The sequence below is a fragment of the Stenella coeruleoalba genome, assembly GCF_951394435.1.
Source record: "Stenella coeruleoalba genome assembly, chromosome: 5".
Classification (NCBI taxonomy): Eukaryota; Metazoa; Chordata; class Mammalia; order Artiodactyla; family Delphinidae; genus Stenella; species Stenella coeruleoalba.
In genome coordinates this window covers 37,073,147-37,087,896 of record NC_137150.1, presented here as the reverse complement: position 1 = coordinate 37,087,896, position 14,750 = coordinate 37,073,147, and the positions used below count along the sequence as shown (strand labels likewise).

General features: G+C 41.4%; 1 protein-coding gene across 7 annotated transcripts in view; it reads right to left on the bottom strand.

The window, feature by feature from the left end:
* KCNAB1 (potassium voltage-gated channel subfamily A regulatory beta subunit 1) overlaps positions 1 to 14,750 on the bottom strand; it is a 508,411-nt gene that overhangs the window by 21,395 nt on the left and 472,266 nt on the right. For all 7 annotated transcript variants that reach the window (XM_079921204.1, XM_079921205.1, XM_079921206.1 and 4 more), the window contains 3 exons: positions 4,329 to 4,414; positions 3,543 to 3,663; positions 2,359 to 2,453 (listed from right to left, as the gene is read on the bottom strand). In XM_079921204.1, the coding sequence (XP_079777330.1) occupies positions 2,359 to 2,453; positions 3,543 to 3,663; positions 4,329 to 4,414 (302 nt within the window). The remainder of the gene's footprint in view (positions 1 to 2,358; positions 2,454 to 3,542; positions 3,664 to 4,328; positions 4,415 to 14,750) is intronic.

Sequence of the window (14,750 nt, the reverse complement as noted above, 5' to 3'; positions counted from 1 at the left end):
GTGGGCCAGATGCAGCCTCCCAGAAAACCCCCTGGGCAGTACTACTTTCTAAAAGATAGGTATTTTTTCACACTCAGTTAGTTTATCCTTCAAATCTAGTTCAATATTTATAGCAGAAACAAAGTATTAGCAACCTTATTTTATTGTAACTTAAAACAGCCAGTGTGAAATACCAACCATTTATTCTATTTTGGGGGAAGGTGAAAGTTGCCATCTTATTTATCTATTTGCCTAGGTCTTTATTTTTTAAAAAATGTTTTTACTATTAGAATTCTCATTCAATCTTAAGGTTGAAAAATATATATATATATATATATATATATATATATATATATATATGTATATAATTAGTAGTAGTAGTATTTTTTGCTTTAGTTACTCAAGTGGTTTTTCTAAGTGTACATATATTAGTCCAGAAAGCACTTGGACTGATGAATTAAGAAGCCTTGAGGGTTTGCAGAGCTCTAAAGAAGCGTGCTTTGTGACTGGCTGCCTTTCACCTGTTGAGAGTCCTTATTTATTGCTAAGGATGTTTCAACAGATGCTGAAAAGTCAACAACAGAAATATTTTTCGGGTTGCTTTTGGGCTTAGTCACCTTCAAATATTTTGCATCTCCTTTTCTTTTCCTCCTTTCGTTAGTGCATTTTTAAAAGCTTTTCAGCTGTTTGTAAGCTTTTCTCAAATAGTGATGGAGATCAGCCAATCATATACTTCAAATACAGTGTAGTAGCTACTTCTTCCTCCTTTAAAAACCTGAGTTTGAAGGGAAACAAAAATGCCTTTAGGGAGATGCACTGAGAGCCAGGAGACCTGGGTTCTACTTTTAACTTTTTCTATTATAAGTTTATGCTGTTGGATTGTTATCTAATCTCTTTGTGCTCAGTTTCTGCATCTGGAAAAGGTTTACCCTCTTATAAGGATAGTCTGGAACAAACACCTGGTATATATGGAAGCACTTTGAGTTTTTCAGAAAGTCTCTGAAAGAATGTAAGACAACATGCTTGGCTACAACTGGCTAAAAGCCATCTGTATCCATTTATCTTTGTGAGGAAAAAAGGAGATGAATAAAAACACTTAGCCCGGTGCTTGGCACATAGTAGGTGCTCAGCAAAATCACAATTTTCAATGCTTCTCTTTCTTCACTCTTTTCTTGCCATCCACCTTTTATCCCTTCTTTCCTAAGATGCTTTTCGTTTTTCTTTGCTGACTTATTCAAAACCTTCCATTTTTCAGAAACAAGACCCTACAATATATTCTAGGATAATTAGTGTAATAATGCAAAACTAGAAGCAGGACCATGTCACCATGTTTTAGGAAATAGTTATGTTGTATTATCTTAGAGAACAAACAAGCTAATAGGTCAACTGATACAGCAGAGAGAAAAGTGATAGACCTAGAGTCTGGAGAAGGTCCTGATTAGGGAAGCACACGGTGGTTCCAGCCACACTGATTAAAAGGTTGCTGGTTTGGGCTTAACTTGAGTTGTCCTTCTGCTGACTTTGTGCTGATGGAGACAAGAGGCTGTGTCAGACTTCTGCTTCCTCTTTGGGGCCTTTGGCATGTGTGAATTTTGAAAATGCCTATGTTCTCTCCCTAGACATTACAGAGTAATTTGTGATTCTAATGTTATTACACATTCTCTCAAGTTTTAAAAAACAGACATGTTGTTATTAACAAGGAGAGATTTTGGAGTACCCTCCAAGTAAATTAATCATCAAGATCTTCTAAATGGAGGTAACTTTATGTCAATGATCTTAAATATCTTTATGCTTCAGAGAAGAAATTAAGCTGCAAGACTGAGCAGCCGGAGTTGATCTATGCAAATGCCAGCCCTGAGCCCCCGTGACAGAGGCTTGGCTCTGTATCTGCTTCCCAAACCCTCCCTCCTTACTCCCCATGCTCACATATTAAAAAACGTCAACCGAACTCAAACCTATTCAACTACAACCGGTTTGCCACATGTGGATTAAACCTCTATGGCTTAAATTTTGTTTTGTCAAGAAAAGTAAAATTAGATACTCTTACATAGAAAAGGGATTTTACGTTTCCTAAGTTTCGAAGGAGGAATGAAATGCCTTCTTGAATATAAGAATTAGTGTAGGAATTCGAGTCTATGAATCCAACCAGGTCATTGGGCATCTCCCCCGGTCCCCAGAGGAGAACTTTCTGCACTGATGCCTGACCAGAAGTAGAGACCTCCAGAGGGCTTGGGGAGCTGGCCAGGGAACACCGGCCAGCCCAAGGCCACACTCGGCCTGAGCCAGGGAGCCACAGGCTGCTGCAGAACTGTTCTGTTCAATCTCCTTTTTTCCCTTGCTCTTATCCCCAGACTCTTTCCTAGGGGTGGAGGAAAATACCTTCAGTGAAGCCCTGGAACTTTCAGGCACCCCATTTCCATATTTTCCTGAGATGATGCCACAGGCCAGTGGAGACCATGTCATCGCTCCGACGCCTACAGAAGAAAAAACCTTAAAAAGTTACTTCAGCAAACTGGGATCAAAAGTGTCGGGGTGTTTAGAAAGGACTTGGTTAGTTGTGGGGAAAACTGGCCAGATACATGAGCTAATATCAGCATAAATCTTTTCATTACAGTTCAGGCATCTACAAATCGTGCTTCATTTTTATAAACCTACCAAACGTGCACTGCTGGTTATGGGGAACAGGCCATATAATCAAGCCTGAAAATGTGGCTTATCCATAGTTTTCGGATGACCAAAATTTATGTTTCTTTTTACACTCAGAGATAAACACTTTTGCTTGCACAGAAATCCAGCTCTTCGCTTGTTCACTCAGTGCCTTAACAGTGCCTGGTGCAAAGCAGGAGCACAACGCCCCCTGCACAGTAAACACGCAGTGATAGCAATAATAACCATTGTTATTGCCGTTGTTGAACTTTTTAATCCTTTTTTTCTTACCCAGCATTTTCCCACTCATGTAAACCCCCATTTCTTATGAAGAAAATTATCTCTGGAATCTGTTTTAATAAGTACGCCTGAAAATGTGGCTTACTTAGGTTTTTCTGATGCCCAAAATTCTCGTGTACATGTTGTGTATATATTTTTTCCCTCTCTTTGTCATTATGTCTACCTACAAAAACATGTGTCCCTGGCTTGTCAGCCGTTCTTGAATTCCCATTCTGACTCAGTTCTAGGCAAAATAGGAGATACAGATGTACAAATCCATAATTTTTGGGAAAGGCAGTCATAATCCACTCAGAGATGCATTCTTGGCTAGAGCAACTACCCTATGAAAAATACGTTTATTCATTGTTTCTTCCCTTCATTCTATATGCATTTTTTGAACACCTACTGAGTACAGCTTGTACACCAGTCACAATTTACAGCTCTGCTTGGCTGTCACGAGTGATACTCTGGAGGTTACATACAGGCACTTTTGATTCTTCCAGTCTCTGGAATGCATATTGCTGACAACCCCTAGGTTAATTAGGAACATTTAGGAAAGCATTTCAGTAACATTTTTTTCTGGATCACTGATCATCCTGCTGTTAAAAATAATCAGTAAATTTGATTGTGAAGATTACCTATTTTATGGTAGAGCTCTGGTAGCTGAACCTCCACTTTCTCTCTCTGGAAAAGATGGTACTCAGCTTGTTCACAGACTGGTGGGATCATGTTGAATTGTCTTGCTACAGAGTAGGCTTCCTAGGGAGAAATAAAAGTGCAACTGAATTTATACCTGATGAGAAATAAGGCTGTATGCATGAAAAAATTTCATTTTGGTGAAATCAATACAAACCAAGAAAAATGTAGATTGCCAAATAGTAAGCAAAGTTATGACCATCAATTTCACTAAGAAATACCAATGCAGGAAATCCTTATTATTCTTTGAGAGGTTTTGGAATCAGTAAGGTCCAGGGAAAATTAGTCAAAGTATGAATTATGGACTATTACAAAGAAAACATAGTTTGACTATTTCTAGGTTCCTAAAGAAATAAAACTTAACTAATATATAATATAAAAATGATCTGTAATTAGCATGTTATGAACAGTACCATTATTTAATACATTAAAAAAAAACCCTGGAATATTGTGTTCATATGTCTCGTTAGCTGAGAAATCTACTCTCTTACTATCAGAGAACATGCTAAAGCACAATTCCTGTTAGACACCTGCACCCTCCCTATTGTATTCTGAGCTGAGGAGATCCACCCCCCATATCCATCTCTATTACTGATGGAATTGATCATAGAATTCTAGTGCCATTGTGATTGTGAAGAAAGTTTGCAAAAGATCTTACAACTTACACATGATATCTAACAAACAATAATAGGTACTCAACGGCCATTTAAAAATAGGAATGAAATTACCATGATCTCCATGGCACTCCAGCGGGAGGTTCCCCAGTACATTGCCATGCCTTGGTTTATCACATGTGTCATGGCTCGAACGATTTCTATGGAAAGCCAAATAGTTAGCACTACATATACTTTTCAAAGTTATACAGTCTTTTTTTTTCTTTTTCCTGCCCAAAGCTTAGATATTTAATGCAGTTATTTGTTGGATTAATATAATTACTTTGACACTGGTGATAACATAATAGTCTAACATAAAATATTGATAGTTTGGAGGTGGCTGGTACTTTTGGGTAAACTGACGTTCCATTTTCAGATTGCAGCAACAACATGAAATGATATTAAAAACAGAATGACCACTTTAAATTCTTCCTTTACTTTTATCGCTTCAGGGTTCCTGGCTGGATAAAAGAACACATGATTCACCTCTTTCAGAACATGGGGACCTTAAGCGCTCACTAAAGTGAGAAGTGAGAGAAAGCATTTGTTTTGACTTTGTAGAATGGAGGGTCATTGGGGAAAGAAGGCCTGCCTCTGTGTGTGGGATCTGCAGAGCTAAGACTCACTCAGGGTGGCTGTTTAATAGAGATGACTCAACAACAATGTGTTTGGCAGAAAGATAAACATATTAAATGCTGAACAAACAGCCAAAGCCACAGTGGCTCCCAGCCCGCACGGGCTACTCTGTCCTTGACCACTTTGGACCAAAGTTCATTCTAAGACACCCATGTCATGCATTTCACTGGGGCCTGCGTGTGGCCCCGCCCTGCTTGCTCATCAGCCTCTTTCAGCTTGACATCATATTTCCTAAACAGGAGAATGAACCCCTTCCCAGAGGGGTGGAGCTGAGCTAATCTTCTTGGCACCAGCCGATGTGGTGCAGAACCAGGAAGCGTGGAGAACCTCAAGTTCAACTGAGTGATAAGTCACAGACACGGTTGGATTTCTTCTATAAAGCAGGCCAGCCAAATACCCAGGATGCTAGGTCATCTGACATTTTCAAGGGGTTGCAGGCCACGGGCTTTTCTTGCCCCACTAATATCTGGTAGGTTACGTGTCCTTCAAACTCAAGTTGAGTAGATGTGTTCTTCTTTTATTTCTCACCAGCAATCACTGTCTTAATTGATCAGGGACAGGATTTGGAACGAGACAGCGAGGGTTAGGCTCTTAGCCTGCTTGCTTATTTGGCTTACGTAAACCATTTAAAATTGCCCTTGGTTTCTTTGTTTGGAAGATGGGAATGCTTTTACTCACCAGAGTCCCAACAGAGGTAGAACTAGGCTTATAAGAAAAATATTTTTCTTTCTTGGAGAAAGACTTCTAAATATCAGTTTATTACTCAGCAACTAAATCTATGAAGATAGTTCTCCCTTGATAAAGCAAATGAGATACAAAAGGTTATATGAAACCTTTTCTTTCCTTTTATTATACAAATGGAAATGAGTACCTGTGCTAAAATTTCTGGAAGTCTAAAGCTATTATTTAAATCTCTGCCCCAAAGTATTCTCTCTTTGGAGATCTCCATTGTTGTGCTAGTTCCCTTTCCTTTCACATCCTGTTTCATCCAGAGCTGAGATGTTCATCCAGTCAACAGGATTTATGGGGCGTCTGCTATGCTGGGGGTTGGGGATATTGGGGCAAATCAAACACGTTGGTAAACACTGAGGAGGTTAACAGAATAAAATGAGCCCGAGAGCCTCCCCTGTCTCCATTCTGTAATCACGTAAGATGAGCACAGGACTGGCCAGTGGCTTGGCCATGCGGCAGTTCCTGAGGCCTTGGCAAGAGCAGGTAAGGTGGAGTGGAGGTGGTACTCCTCCTGTACCTTCATTCCCTTATTTCACACACACGTATTAAGAACTTAATATTTGCCAGGCACTGGGTTCATCTGTGAGTAAAACAGATACAAAGCTCCTTGAGTTCTGAATTGAGTGGAGAACATGGAGATGTAAACAAGTAGGTAATTACAAAATGTGACATGTTATGAAGAAAACCAATAAGGGGCTGAGATAGGGAATAAGAGGGAAGACCGATTTTAGTTGGTTAAGGAAGGTCTCCCTGAGGAGTAATGTTTAGGCACAAAAAATAAATAGGGACCAGTCAGGTGAAGAACAGTGGAGGAGGATTGTAGGCCACTGGAGCAGCACGTGCAAAGGCCCTGAGGCTGGACAGAGCTTGGTGAGTTCCCGCAATCAGGAAGCCATGGAAGCTGAGTCAGGAAGGAGGACAGGGCTACAGGATGAAGTTGGCAGAGGGCAAACCGTGTTATTTGTCTGTTATTCAGGGCTTGATGGGAAGTCACTAACATTTTTAGGTAAGGAAATGACGATGCAGAGAACATTTCAGAACACTATCTGACCGTGCTGTGGGGCTGGAGGGGGGCTGGAGGAAGCAGGAAGATCTTTAGGAAGGTATTGCAGTACTCCAGGCAGGAATTGAGGGGGCTTGGAATCGGGAGGTGGTAGCAAAGACAGAGGCATGAATGGATCAAAATCTGTTTGGGGGGTAGTATCCCCTAGACTTGCAGATGGACTGAACGTGGCAAGCGAGGACGAGGAGGAATGAAGGCGATCTCCCAGATAACTGGCCATTCACCGAGATGCAGGAGACTGAGCGAGGAACAGTTTTGGGAGGAAGAGCCAGGGTCTCCCCTTGGACATGCCAAAAATGGAGATGACTGTAAGAGACTGAGGGGAGATGTTGAGTGGAGATAACTGGATAATGACACGGTGAACAACCTGGGCTGGAAGCGAGATATTTATTAATTACCAGTCTTTAACTGTATTTAAATCCATGGAAGTGGATGAGACTATAAAAGGGAAGTCTGCCCAGAGAAAAGAGTAGAGGTTCTAAGAGCCAGAGCAGGAGTCGGGGAGAGGTCACTGCAGCCAGAGGGACAGGAAGGAAGCCAGATGGGGGGACAGTTCAGAATCAAGAATAGGGAGTGCTTGCAGGAGCTGTGCCCGAGGACTGGAACACACGAGCATTCGAGTCAGAAGGGCACAAAACAGCGTCCATAGGATTTGGCTGTGTGACAGGGAGGTCACTGCAGACCATGAAAAGAGTGCTGTCAGTGTCTGTGGTGCGTTGGGACCAAGGCCAGGCTGGAGCCAGTGGTAGAATGGGCGTGGGGAAGGGAAGGCGTTAGAGACAACCTGGGTAGACTCAAGTTAGGAAATGAATGGAGCAGAGAAAGAGGGCAGCAGCTGAAGGGGTACTCAGAGTCAAAGGAGAGTTTTATTTTAAAACTGGAAGATGTAAGAGTAAGCCTGTATGCCACTGGGAGTGATCTAGATAGGGGAGTTACTGAGGATGTGGGCTAGAGGGTTGGGGAGTATGGAGGGAGAGAGACTTGACACAGGGAGATGGAGGAGAACAACACTCCTGGGGGTGGGAAGGACACTTCTGGCAAGATGGTGGGACCTCAGGAGGTTTGGAGAACTCATCATAGGAAGACAGGGGAGCCCCTGTTTGATGAATTCAATTCTCAATAAACTATCAATCAAGTGAAAAAGAGATGGGAAGTGAGAAAAAGGTGAGAAGGAACAGTTCTGAGCGTGGAAGAGCCTATGCAAGATGCCCTTATGCCCCAGGTACTTTAGCTGAGGGGTAATTTCTTTGCTCCGTGATTTGTTTGGCTACTGACTCTGCAGGAAAGGGCTGGTGGAATGCAGAAAGGAGTCTGGGAGGAGGAGGCTGCAGCACGGAATGCAGGGAGGAATGCAGAGAATGTAGAGGCCACAGTTAGAGATTCACGTTGCCACAAAGTAAAACTGAATTTAATGCATATTCAATTTTTTTTTTTTTCCCCACATGGGCATGCGGAGTCTTAGTTCTCCAACCAGGGATTGAACCTGTGCCCCCTGCAGTGGAAGCGCGGAGCCCTAACCACTGGACCGCCAGGGAATTCCCACTTCATTTTTTTTTTTTTTTTAATGTCAGAGAAAACCCCCCCAAGTTTTTAGCTATCTAACATAATAGGAAATAACTGTACTGATAGCTGAGGTGGGTTTTTAACATAATTCTACCAAAAGGACACTAGAGGGCAGCATTGTTAAGAAAAAAAATCAACTTGAGTTGATTTTAATCAACTTGAGTGAGTTTAAATGCTTGTTGTACTTGTACATCACGGAAATGCGTTTTTAAAGCATCCTAGTCAGAGCCTCGATACTGAGTGGGGAAAAGGCCCTTAGGAAGATCATTTAGTGCATTGCTTTCACCTGCCCCTGGGAAAGGACATGCAGACAAACAAACTGATTAAATTCAGCAACTCAGGACTGAATGTGGCTCCTGGAGCCCAGATTCGCCCGCTTTTCCAGGAAGCCTTGGCATCAGTGGTTCTCAACCCTGACTGCACATTAAAACACCTGGGGAGCTTTGAAAACTACACTATCCAGGCTCCACGGAAGTTCTATTATATCAGAATCTCTGGGGGTGAGGCTGGGCATCAGTCTCATCCCAGATGAGTCCAGTGTGCAGCCAGGGTTCAGGGCCGCTCGCTGTGCTTGTCTACACGGCTGGTCCTAAAGTATGGCCCCTGGACAACCAGCAGCAACCCCTGGAACCCGGTAGAAATGCATATCCTAGGGTCTTATTCCAGATGTACAGAATTACAAATTCTGGACATGGGTAGGGCCCAGCATTCTGTTTTAAGCAGCTCTCCATGCAATTTTAGTACAGACTAAAGGTTGAGAAACACTGCTTTATATCATCCCCAAGTAAGCCATGTCAGTGAGTATCAGCTTCCTCCCACATTTCCTCTTCTGCTCTGTCATCTAATCTTAGTGCTTCATGCTATACTTTAACCTTTATTTGCTTTAGTACATATGCAGTCACTGTGACATGCATGCATGCATGTACACACACACACAAGCACATACACACTTTAGTATGAATTAGAGGAATTTGAAGAAAATGCAGAGGTCCAAGTTCTAGTCTACTTCAATGAGCCTGGACCTTTGTATTATGTTCATTAGCTCTCAAATCTCAGTGTTTAAGAAACACTTCTAAACTATGGGAAAACTTGGTTAAATCCTTCCTGTGCACTCCTTTCCAGGTTGAAATCATTATTATATAACCCACAGGCCCCAGGCAGCCTGCACTCTCTCTTATTCCCTGGACTCCTGTCAGAAAGCTGTCCTCTATAAAAGCTGCAAGTCAACTTTGTTTCTCTGAGTATCCCAATTTCCCATCTGTAAGGTGAGTCTGTATTGATCCTGTGTAATTCTTTCAAAGCTTGACATGAGATGATATGAGAAGACCAATTTGTGAATCTAAAAGAGTAACACAAACTGAGTAACAAGTAAGCAGGATGTGGCCCTGGTTGTTTCTTCTCAAATAAGCTCAGATTCTAACATTTTAGTTACCAAAAAAAAAAAAAAGTTGATATTCTTTTCAGTAACATAGGTCATCTGTGTTTAAAAATATGTATTTTATGTGAAAGGACTTAATAAAACTATTTATTTTGAGTGAAAGAAATTTGTTGATAAACTTGTTTATTTTTTCAGTTGGCCCTCATGCAAAAAAATGGCTGCTCACATTAAGCCTTTTACATGTGAAACGTTCCCTAGAACTTTGAAAGTTGTACGCAAGTGGTTATACTGCATGAACGATAAATCATAGGGACTAAAGATACAAATATGCAGAAATTAGTGTTTTTATCAGATCAAATGTACTGAAGTTAATCTGGCCATATGGACAAAAAATGATGAAAACAAAAGAAACCTTAGAGATAATTCAGTGTAGTTTCCTCTTACTCTAGATAAGGAAACAGGCTAGGAGTTCATTGTTTTAAGGAATAATTAAAAACTTGAATATTGTTAACAATTATAAATATTTCAGATATGCTTACAAAATGCTGAGAGTAAATACACAAAATAATAATTGTAATATGTAGTGGAACTGTATGTAACTTTGTTCTATATTTTTCAAGTCCCCTGTAAATGTGTTATCATACTTTCATAATTTAAAAAAGAAAAAAGAAAGAAGATTCCCTAACACAGCAAAGCACCACTTTAAAACACTAACATGTTATAGGTTAATTCACAAATATTAGGTTTAACTAAATGCAATTTCCACTTTTACAGGCCAAAAATGGTTGATCTTTTTTACTGGGAGGGGACCATGTGGAGGCTGGGGCACTGGTAGAATGCAGAGACTTGGTTTCAACAGAGGAGTCATAAACACTAATAAAAACACGTCTAGACACGGGTACAATTTTTACTCCAGACCAGTTGTTTGTTATTTATCTAACTTCAGCTGTTTATTTACTTTAGCTTCGGAAGCTTGTGGTGGTTTATAATTGTGCCTCTTTATGGCTTAGAGGATTCCTCTTGGATATTCAGTCATTTAATCAGTCATTTACCATCATGGCTGTGGAGAATCCTCTCTCAGTGCTCCTCTATCTGGAGATAGAGGACCACCTTTTCTCACTGGAATGGAAACTCATAACCATAAATGGAGTCATGCCATGTTTACCCTTAAAGGTTTGCCGACTGTCTGAAGACAGCCTGTCTCCATCTGCCTTCCTGACCACACGGGAGACTCTGGGTTTTGTCCCATCACTGTCATGAACTTGGACATGTTCTTCAACCTTGCTGAATCTCAGTTTCTTCAACACAAATGAACAGACTGATATTAACTGAGCATATAGGTAATCTTTATAATAACTGCTGAGGTGGGTAATATCTTAATCCTTATTTTATTGATGAGGAACCTGAGAATCAAAAAGGTCACTTGGGCAGCTTCTCAGCAGATAGTTGGTAAGGTCACTTCTAGCTTTGAAGCTAGAAGTGGTCATCCTGGAAGGCTTTGTGCATAGTACACTGTGGAAGAAGGTGGGTTGGGGACGAAAAAATAACAGGGCATTTACTTAATTGACCCCATTGTGTATTTGTGAATGTATGATGCCTTGTGTGTGGGTCTCTCCATCCCTTTGTATTTCATACGCTGATGACTTATAGTTCATGATGAATATGAATGACTTGGGAAATGTGAGCTATCTTTTTGCTTCCTTGAAGAAAGACCTCAAATCTGATGATTCTTTGAAAAAAGAACCAAAAAATGGGTTTGAGTCTGTGTGTGACCTGTTGAAGCTTAGAAACAGAGTGGTCTTCACAAGACAGTTTGCTAGGAATAAGCTTTCTGGATCAGGGCAATGGCCAAAATGATTCTCTATCAGAACAGACTACATTCAAGAGACTAGGAAGGATTACACATACCAAGCCAAGTCAGTAAAACCTCTCCTATCTGGAGAAATTAAACCTTGTTCCAAATTCTCACCCCAGAATAGAGCTGTGTGTCTCCAAGGACATTACACCATCCTCACCCTGAAGCTTCCCAGAACACCCTCTCTAAGGGCACAGGGTCCTCAGCCTCTCTGCTCTGACACACTGGTTTTCCCTGACCCCGACAGTTTGAACTGAGCCTTTGAAATTGCCCAGATGTGATTTCCGAAACTTTTTCTGAAACATAGAAAAGGTTATTGAAGTGGGACATTTTTAGCCTCAGTTTTACCTAAAGACCAAAGGTCCTGAACAAAAGCAGTAGCTGGTAAGTACCCCTAAGTTCCGAAGTGAGGTACTAGGCCACCTGTGTAGGACTGGTTAAAAAAGATTTGGCCGTCTTTAGCTCAATCCCTACTTAAAAGAATCAGTGGGTGGAGGTGAGGGTTGAGAGATAATTTATTTGGACTTGTTTGAGTTCTGTGACATTTTCCTACCTTCCCCTGTGATGCCACCCTCCCACTCCATCTTTCACCTTGTCTCAAACTGAATTAAACTCCAGAACCTAAAAATCCCATTTGCAGAACTTGCAAATAAGGACAGCTCCCTGCAGTAAGGATCTGAACGCTGTGCTTTTTTTTTCCAACAGGCAAACACAGGCTGTCCTGGGGATTCTGCTCATTCCTTGTTCAGCTCCCCACTACAGAGGGGGAGGCTACATGATGCTGTATACTTTTAATATTATTTCTTCCTGCACCAGACATGTGCTCTTTAATCCTGGCAAGAGAGCAAATGTTCATTTTGCATTTAGATAAGAATGGCCAAGTGACTTGCTTCAGGCAATGAATAGCTTTCTTATCTTTCAATACTTCACTATCCTCATTATTTCTCTGTAATCCTCTTATCACTACATCAAGCCTTTCCAGCTTCTCACCTGCTGACACTCCAAGAAATAATGTAGAATATGGATCATAAAATTGCACCTCTCGAGAGTGGGCCTCACGCAGCAGCTGCAGGGGCAAGACTCCTGAAGGACCCGGGGCACCAAACCACCTGCCTGAGGTAAAGAACTGCAACATGGGTGCCGCCACGTTGGTGGAGTCCCGAAGGGAATGCTGGGATTTTGGGGGTCCAGCTACACCCCTCAGTACCCACTCCACTTGTAACATGCTGTCAGAACAGAGTGGCAAAGTAAATAAAGATTCGTCATTTAGGCAGAAGCGGAGGGGCAGCACGTTGAAAGGAAGGCCTCTGGAGTGTGGAATTCCGGAGTTTGGAGAGAGGACCTTCAAGATGGCGGAGCAGTAAGACGTGGAGATCACCTTCCTCCCCGCAAATACATCAAAAATACATCTACATGTGGAACAACTCCTATAGAACACCTACTGAATGCTGGCAGAAGACCTCAGACTTCCCAAAAGGCAAGAAACTCCCCACATACCTGGCCATGTGGCTGACAGGGTCTTGGTGCTCTGGCTGGGTGTCAGGCCTGAGCCTCTGTGGTGGGAGAGCCGAGTTCAGGACATTGGTCCACAGAGACCTCCCGGCCCCTCGTAATATCATTTGTTGAAAGCTCTCCCAGAGATCTCCATCTCAATGCTAAGACCCAGCTCCACTCAACGACCAGCAAACTCCAGTGCTGGACACACCATGCCAAACAACTAGCAAGACAGGAACACAACCCCATCCATTAGCAGAAAGGCTGCCTAAAATCATAATAAGGTCACAGACACCCCAAAACACACCACCGGACATGGTCCTGCCCACCAGAAAGACAAGATCCAGCCTCATCCACCAGAAAAAAGGCACCAGTCCCCTCCACCAGGAAGCCTACACAACCCACTGAATCAACTTTACCCACTGGGGGAAGACATCAAAAACAACAGGAACTACAAACCCGCAGCCTGTGAAAAGGAGACCCCAAACACAGTAAGCTAAGCAAAATGAGAAGACAGAGAAACACACAGCAGATGAAGGAGCAAGGTAAAAACCCACCAGACCAAACAAATGAAGAGGAAATAGGCAGTCTACCTGAAAAAGAATCAGAGTAATGATAGTAAAGATGATCCAAAATCTTGGAAAGAGAATGAAGAAAATACAAGAAACATTTAACAAGGACCTAGAAGAACTAAAGAGCAAACAAACAATGATGAACAACACAATACATGAAATTAAAAATTCTCTAGAAGGAATCAGTAGCAGAATACTGAGGCAGAAGGACGGATAAGTAACCTGGAAGATAAAATAGTGGAAATAACTACCGCAGAGCAGAATAAAGAAAAAAGAATGAAAAGAACTGAGGACAGTCCTCTGGGACAACATTAAACGCACCAACGTTCAAATTATAGGGGTCCCAGAAGAAGAAGAGAAAAAGAAAGGGACTGAGAAAATATTTGAAGAGATTATAGTTGAAAACTTCCCTAATATGGGAAAGGAAATAGTTAATCAAGTATAAAGAGTTAATACAGGATAAATCCAAGGAGAAACATGCCAAGACACATATTTATCAAACTATCAAAAATTAAATACAAGGAAAAAATATTAAAAGCAGCAAGGGAAAAGCAACAAATAACATACAAGGGAATCCCCATAAGGTTAACAGCTGATCTTTCAGCAGAAACTCTGCAAGCCAGAAGGGAGTGGCAGGACATATTTAAAATGATGAGAGGGAAACACCTACAATCAAGATTACTCTACCCGGCAGGGATCTCACTGAGATTCAAGGGAGAAATTAAAACCTCTGCAGACAAGCAAAAGCTAAGAGAATTCAGCACCACCAAACCAGATTTACAACAAATACTAAAGGAACTTCTCTAGGCAGGAAACACAAGAGGAGGAAATGACCTACAATAACAAACCCAAAACAATTATGAAAATGGTAATAGGAACATACATATTGATAATTACCTTAGATGTAAATGGATTAAACGCTCCAACCAACAGACATAGACTGGCTGAATGGATAAAAAACCAGACCCGTATATATGCTGTCTACAGGAGACCCACTTCAGACCTAGGGACACATACAGACTGAAAGTCAGGGGATGGAAAAAGATATTCCATGCAAATGGAAATTACAAGAAAGCTGGAGTAGCAATTCTCATATCAGACAAAATAGACTTTAAAATAAAGATTATTACAAGAGACAAAGATGGACACTACATAATGATCAAGGGATCAAACCAAGAAGAAAATATAACAATTGTAAATATTT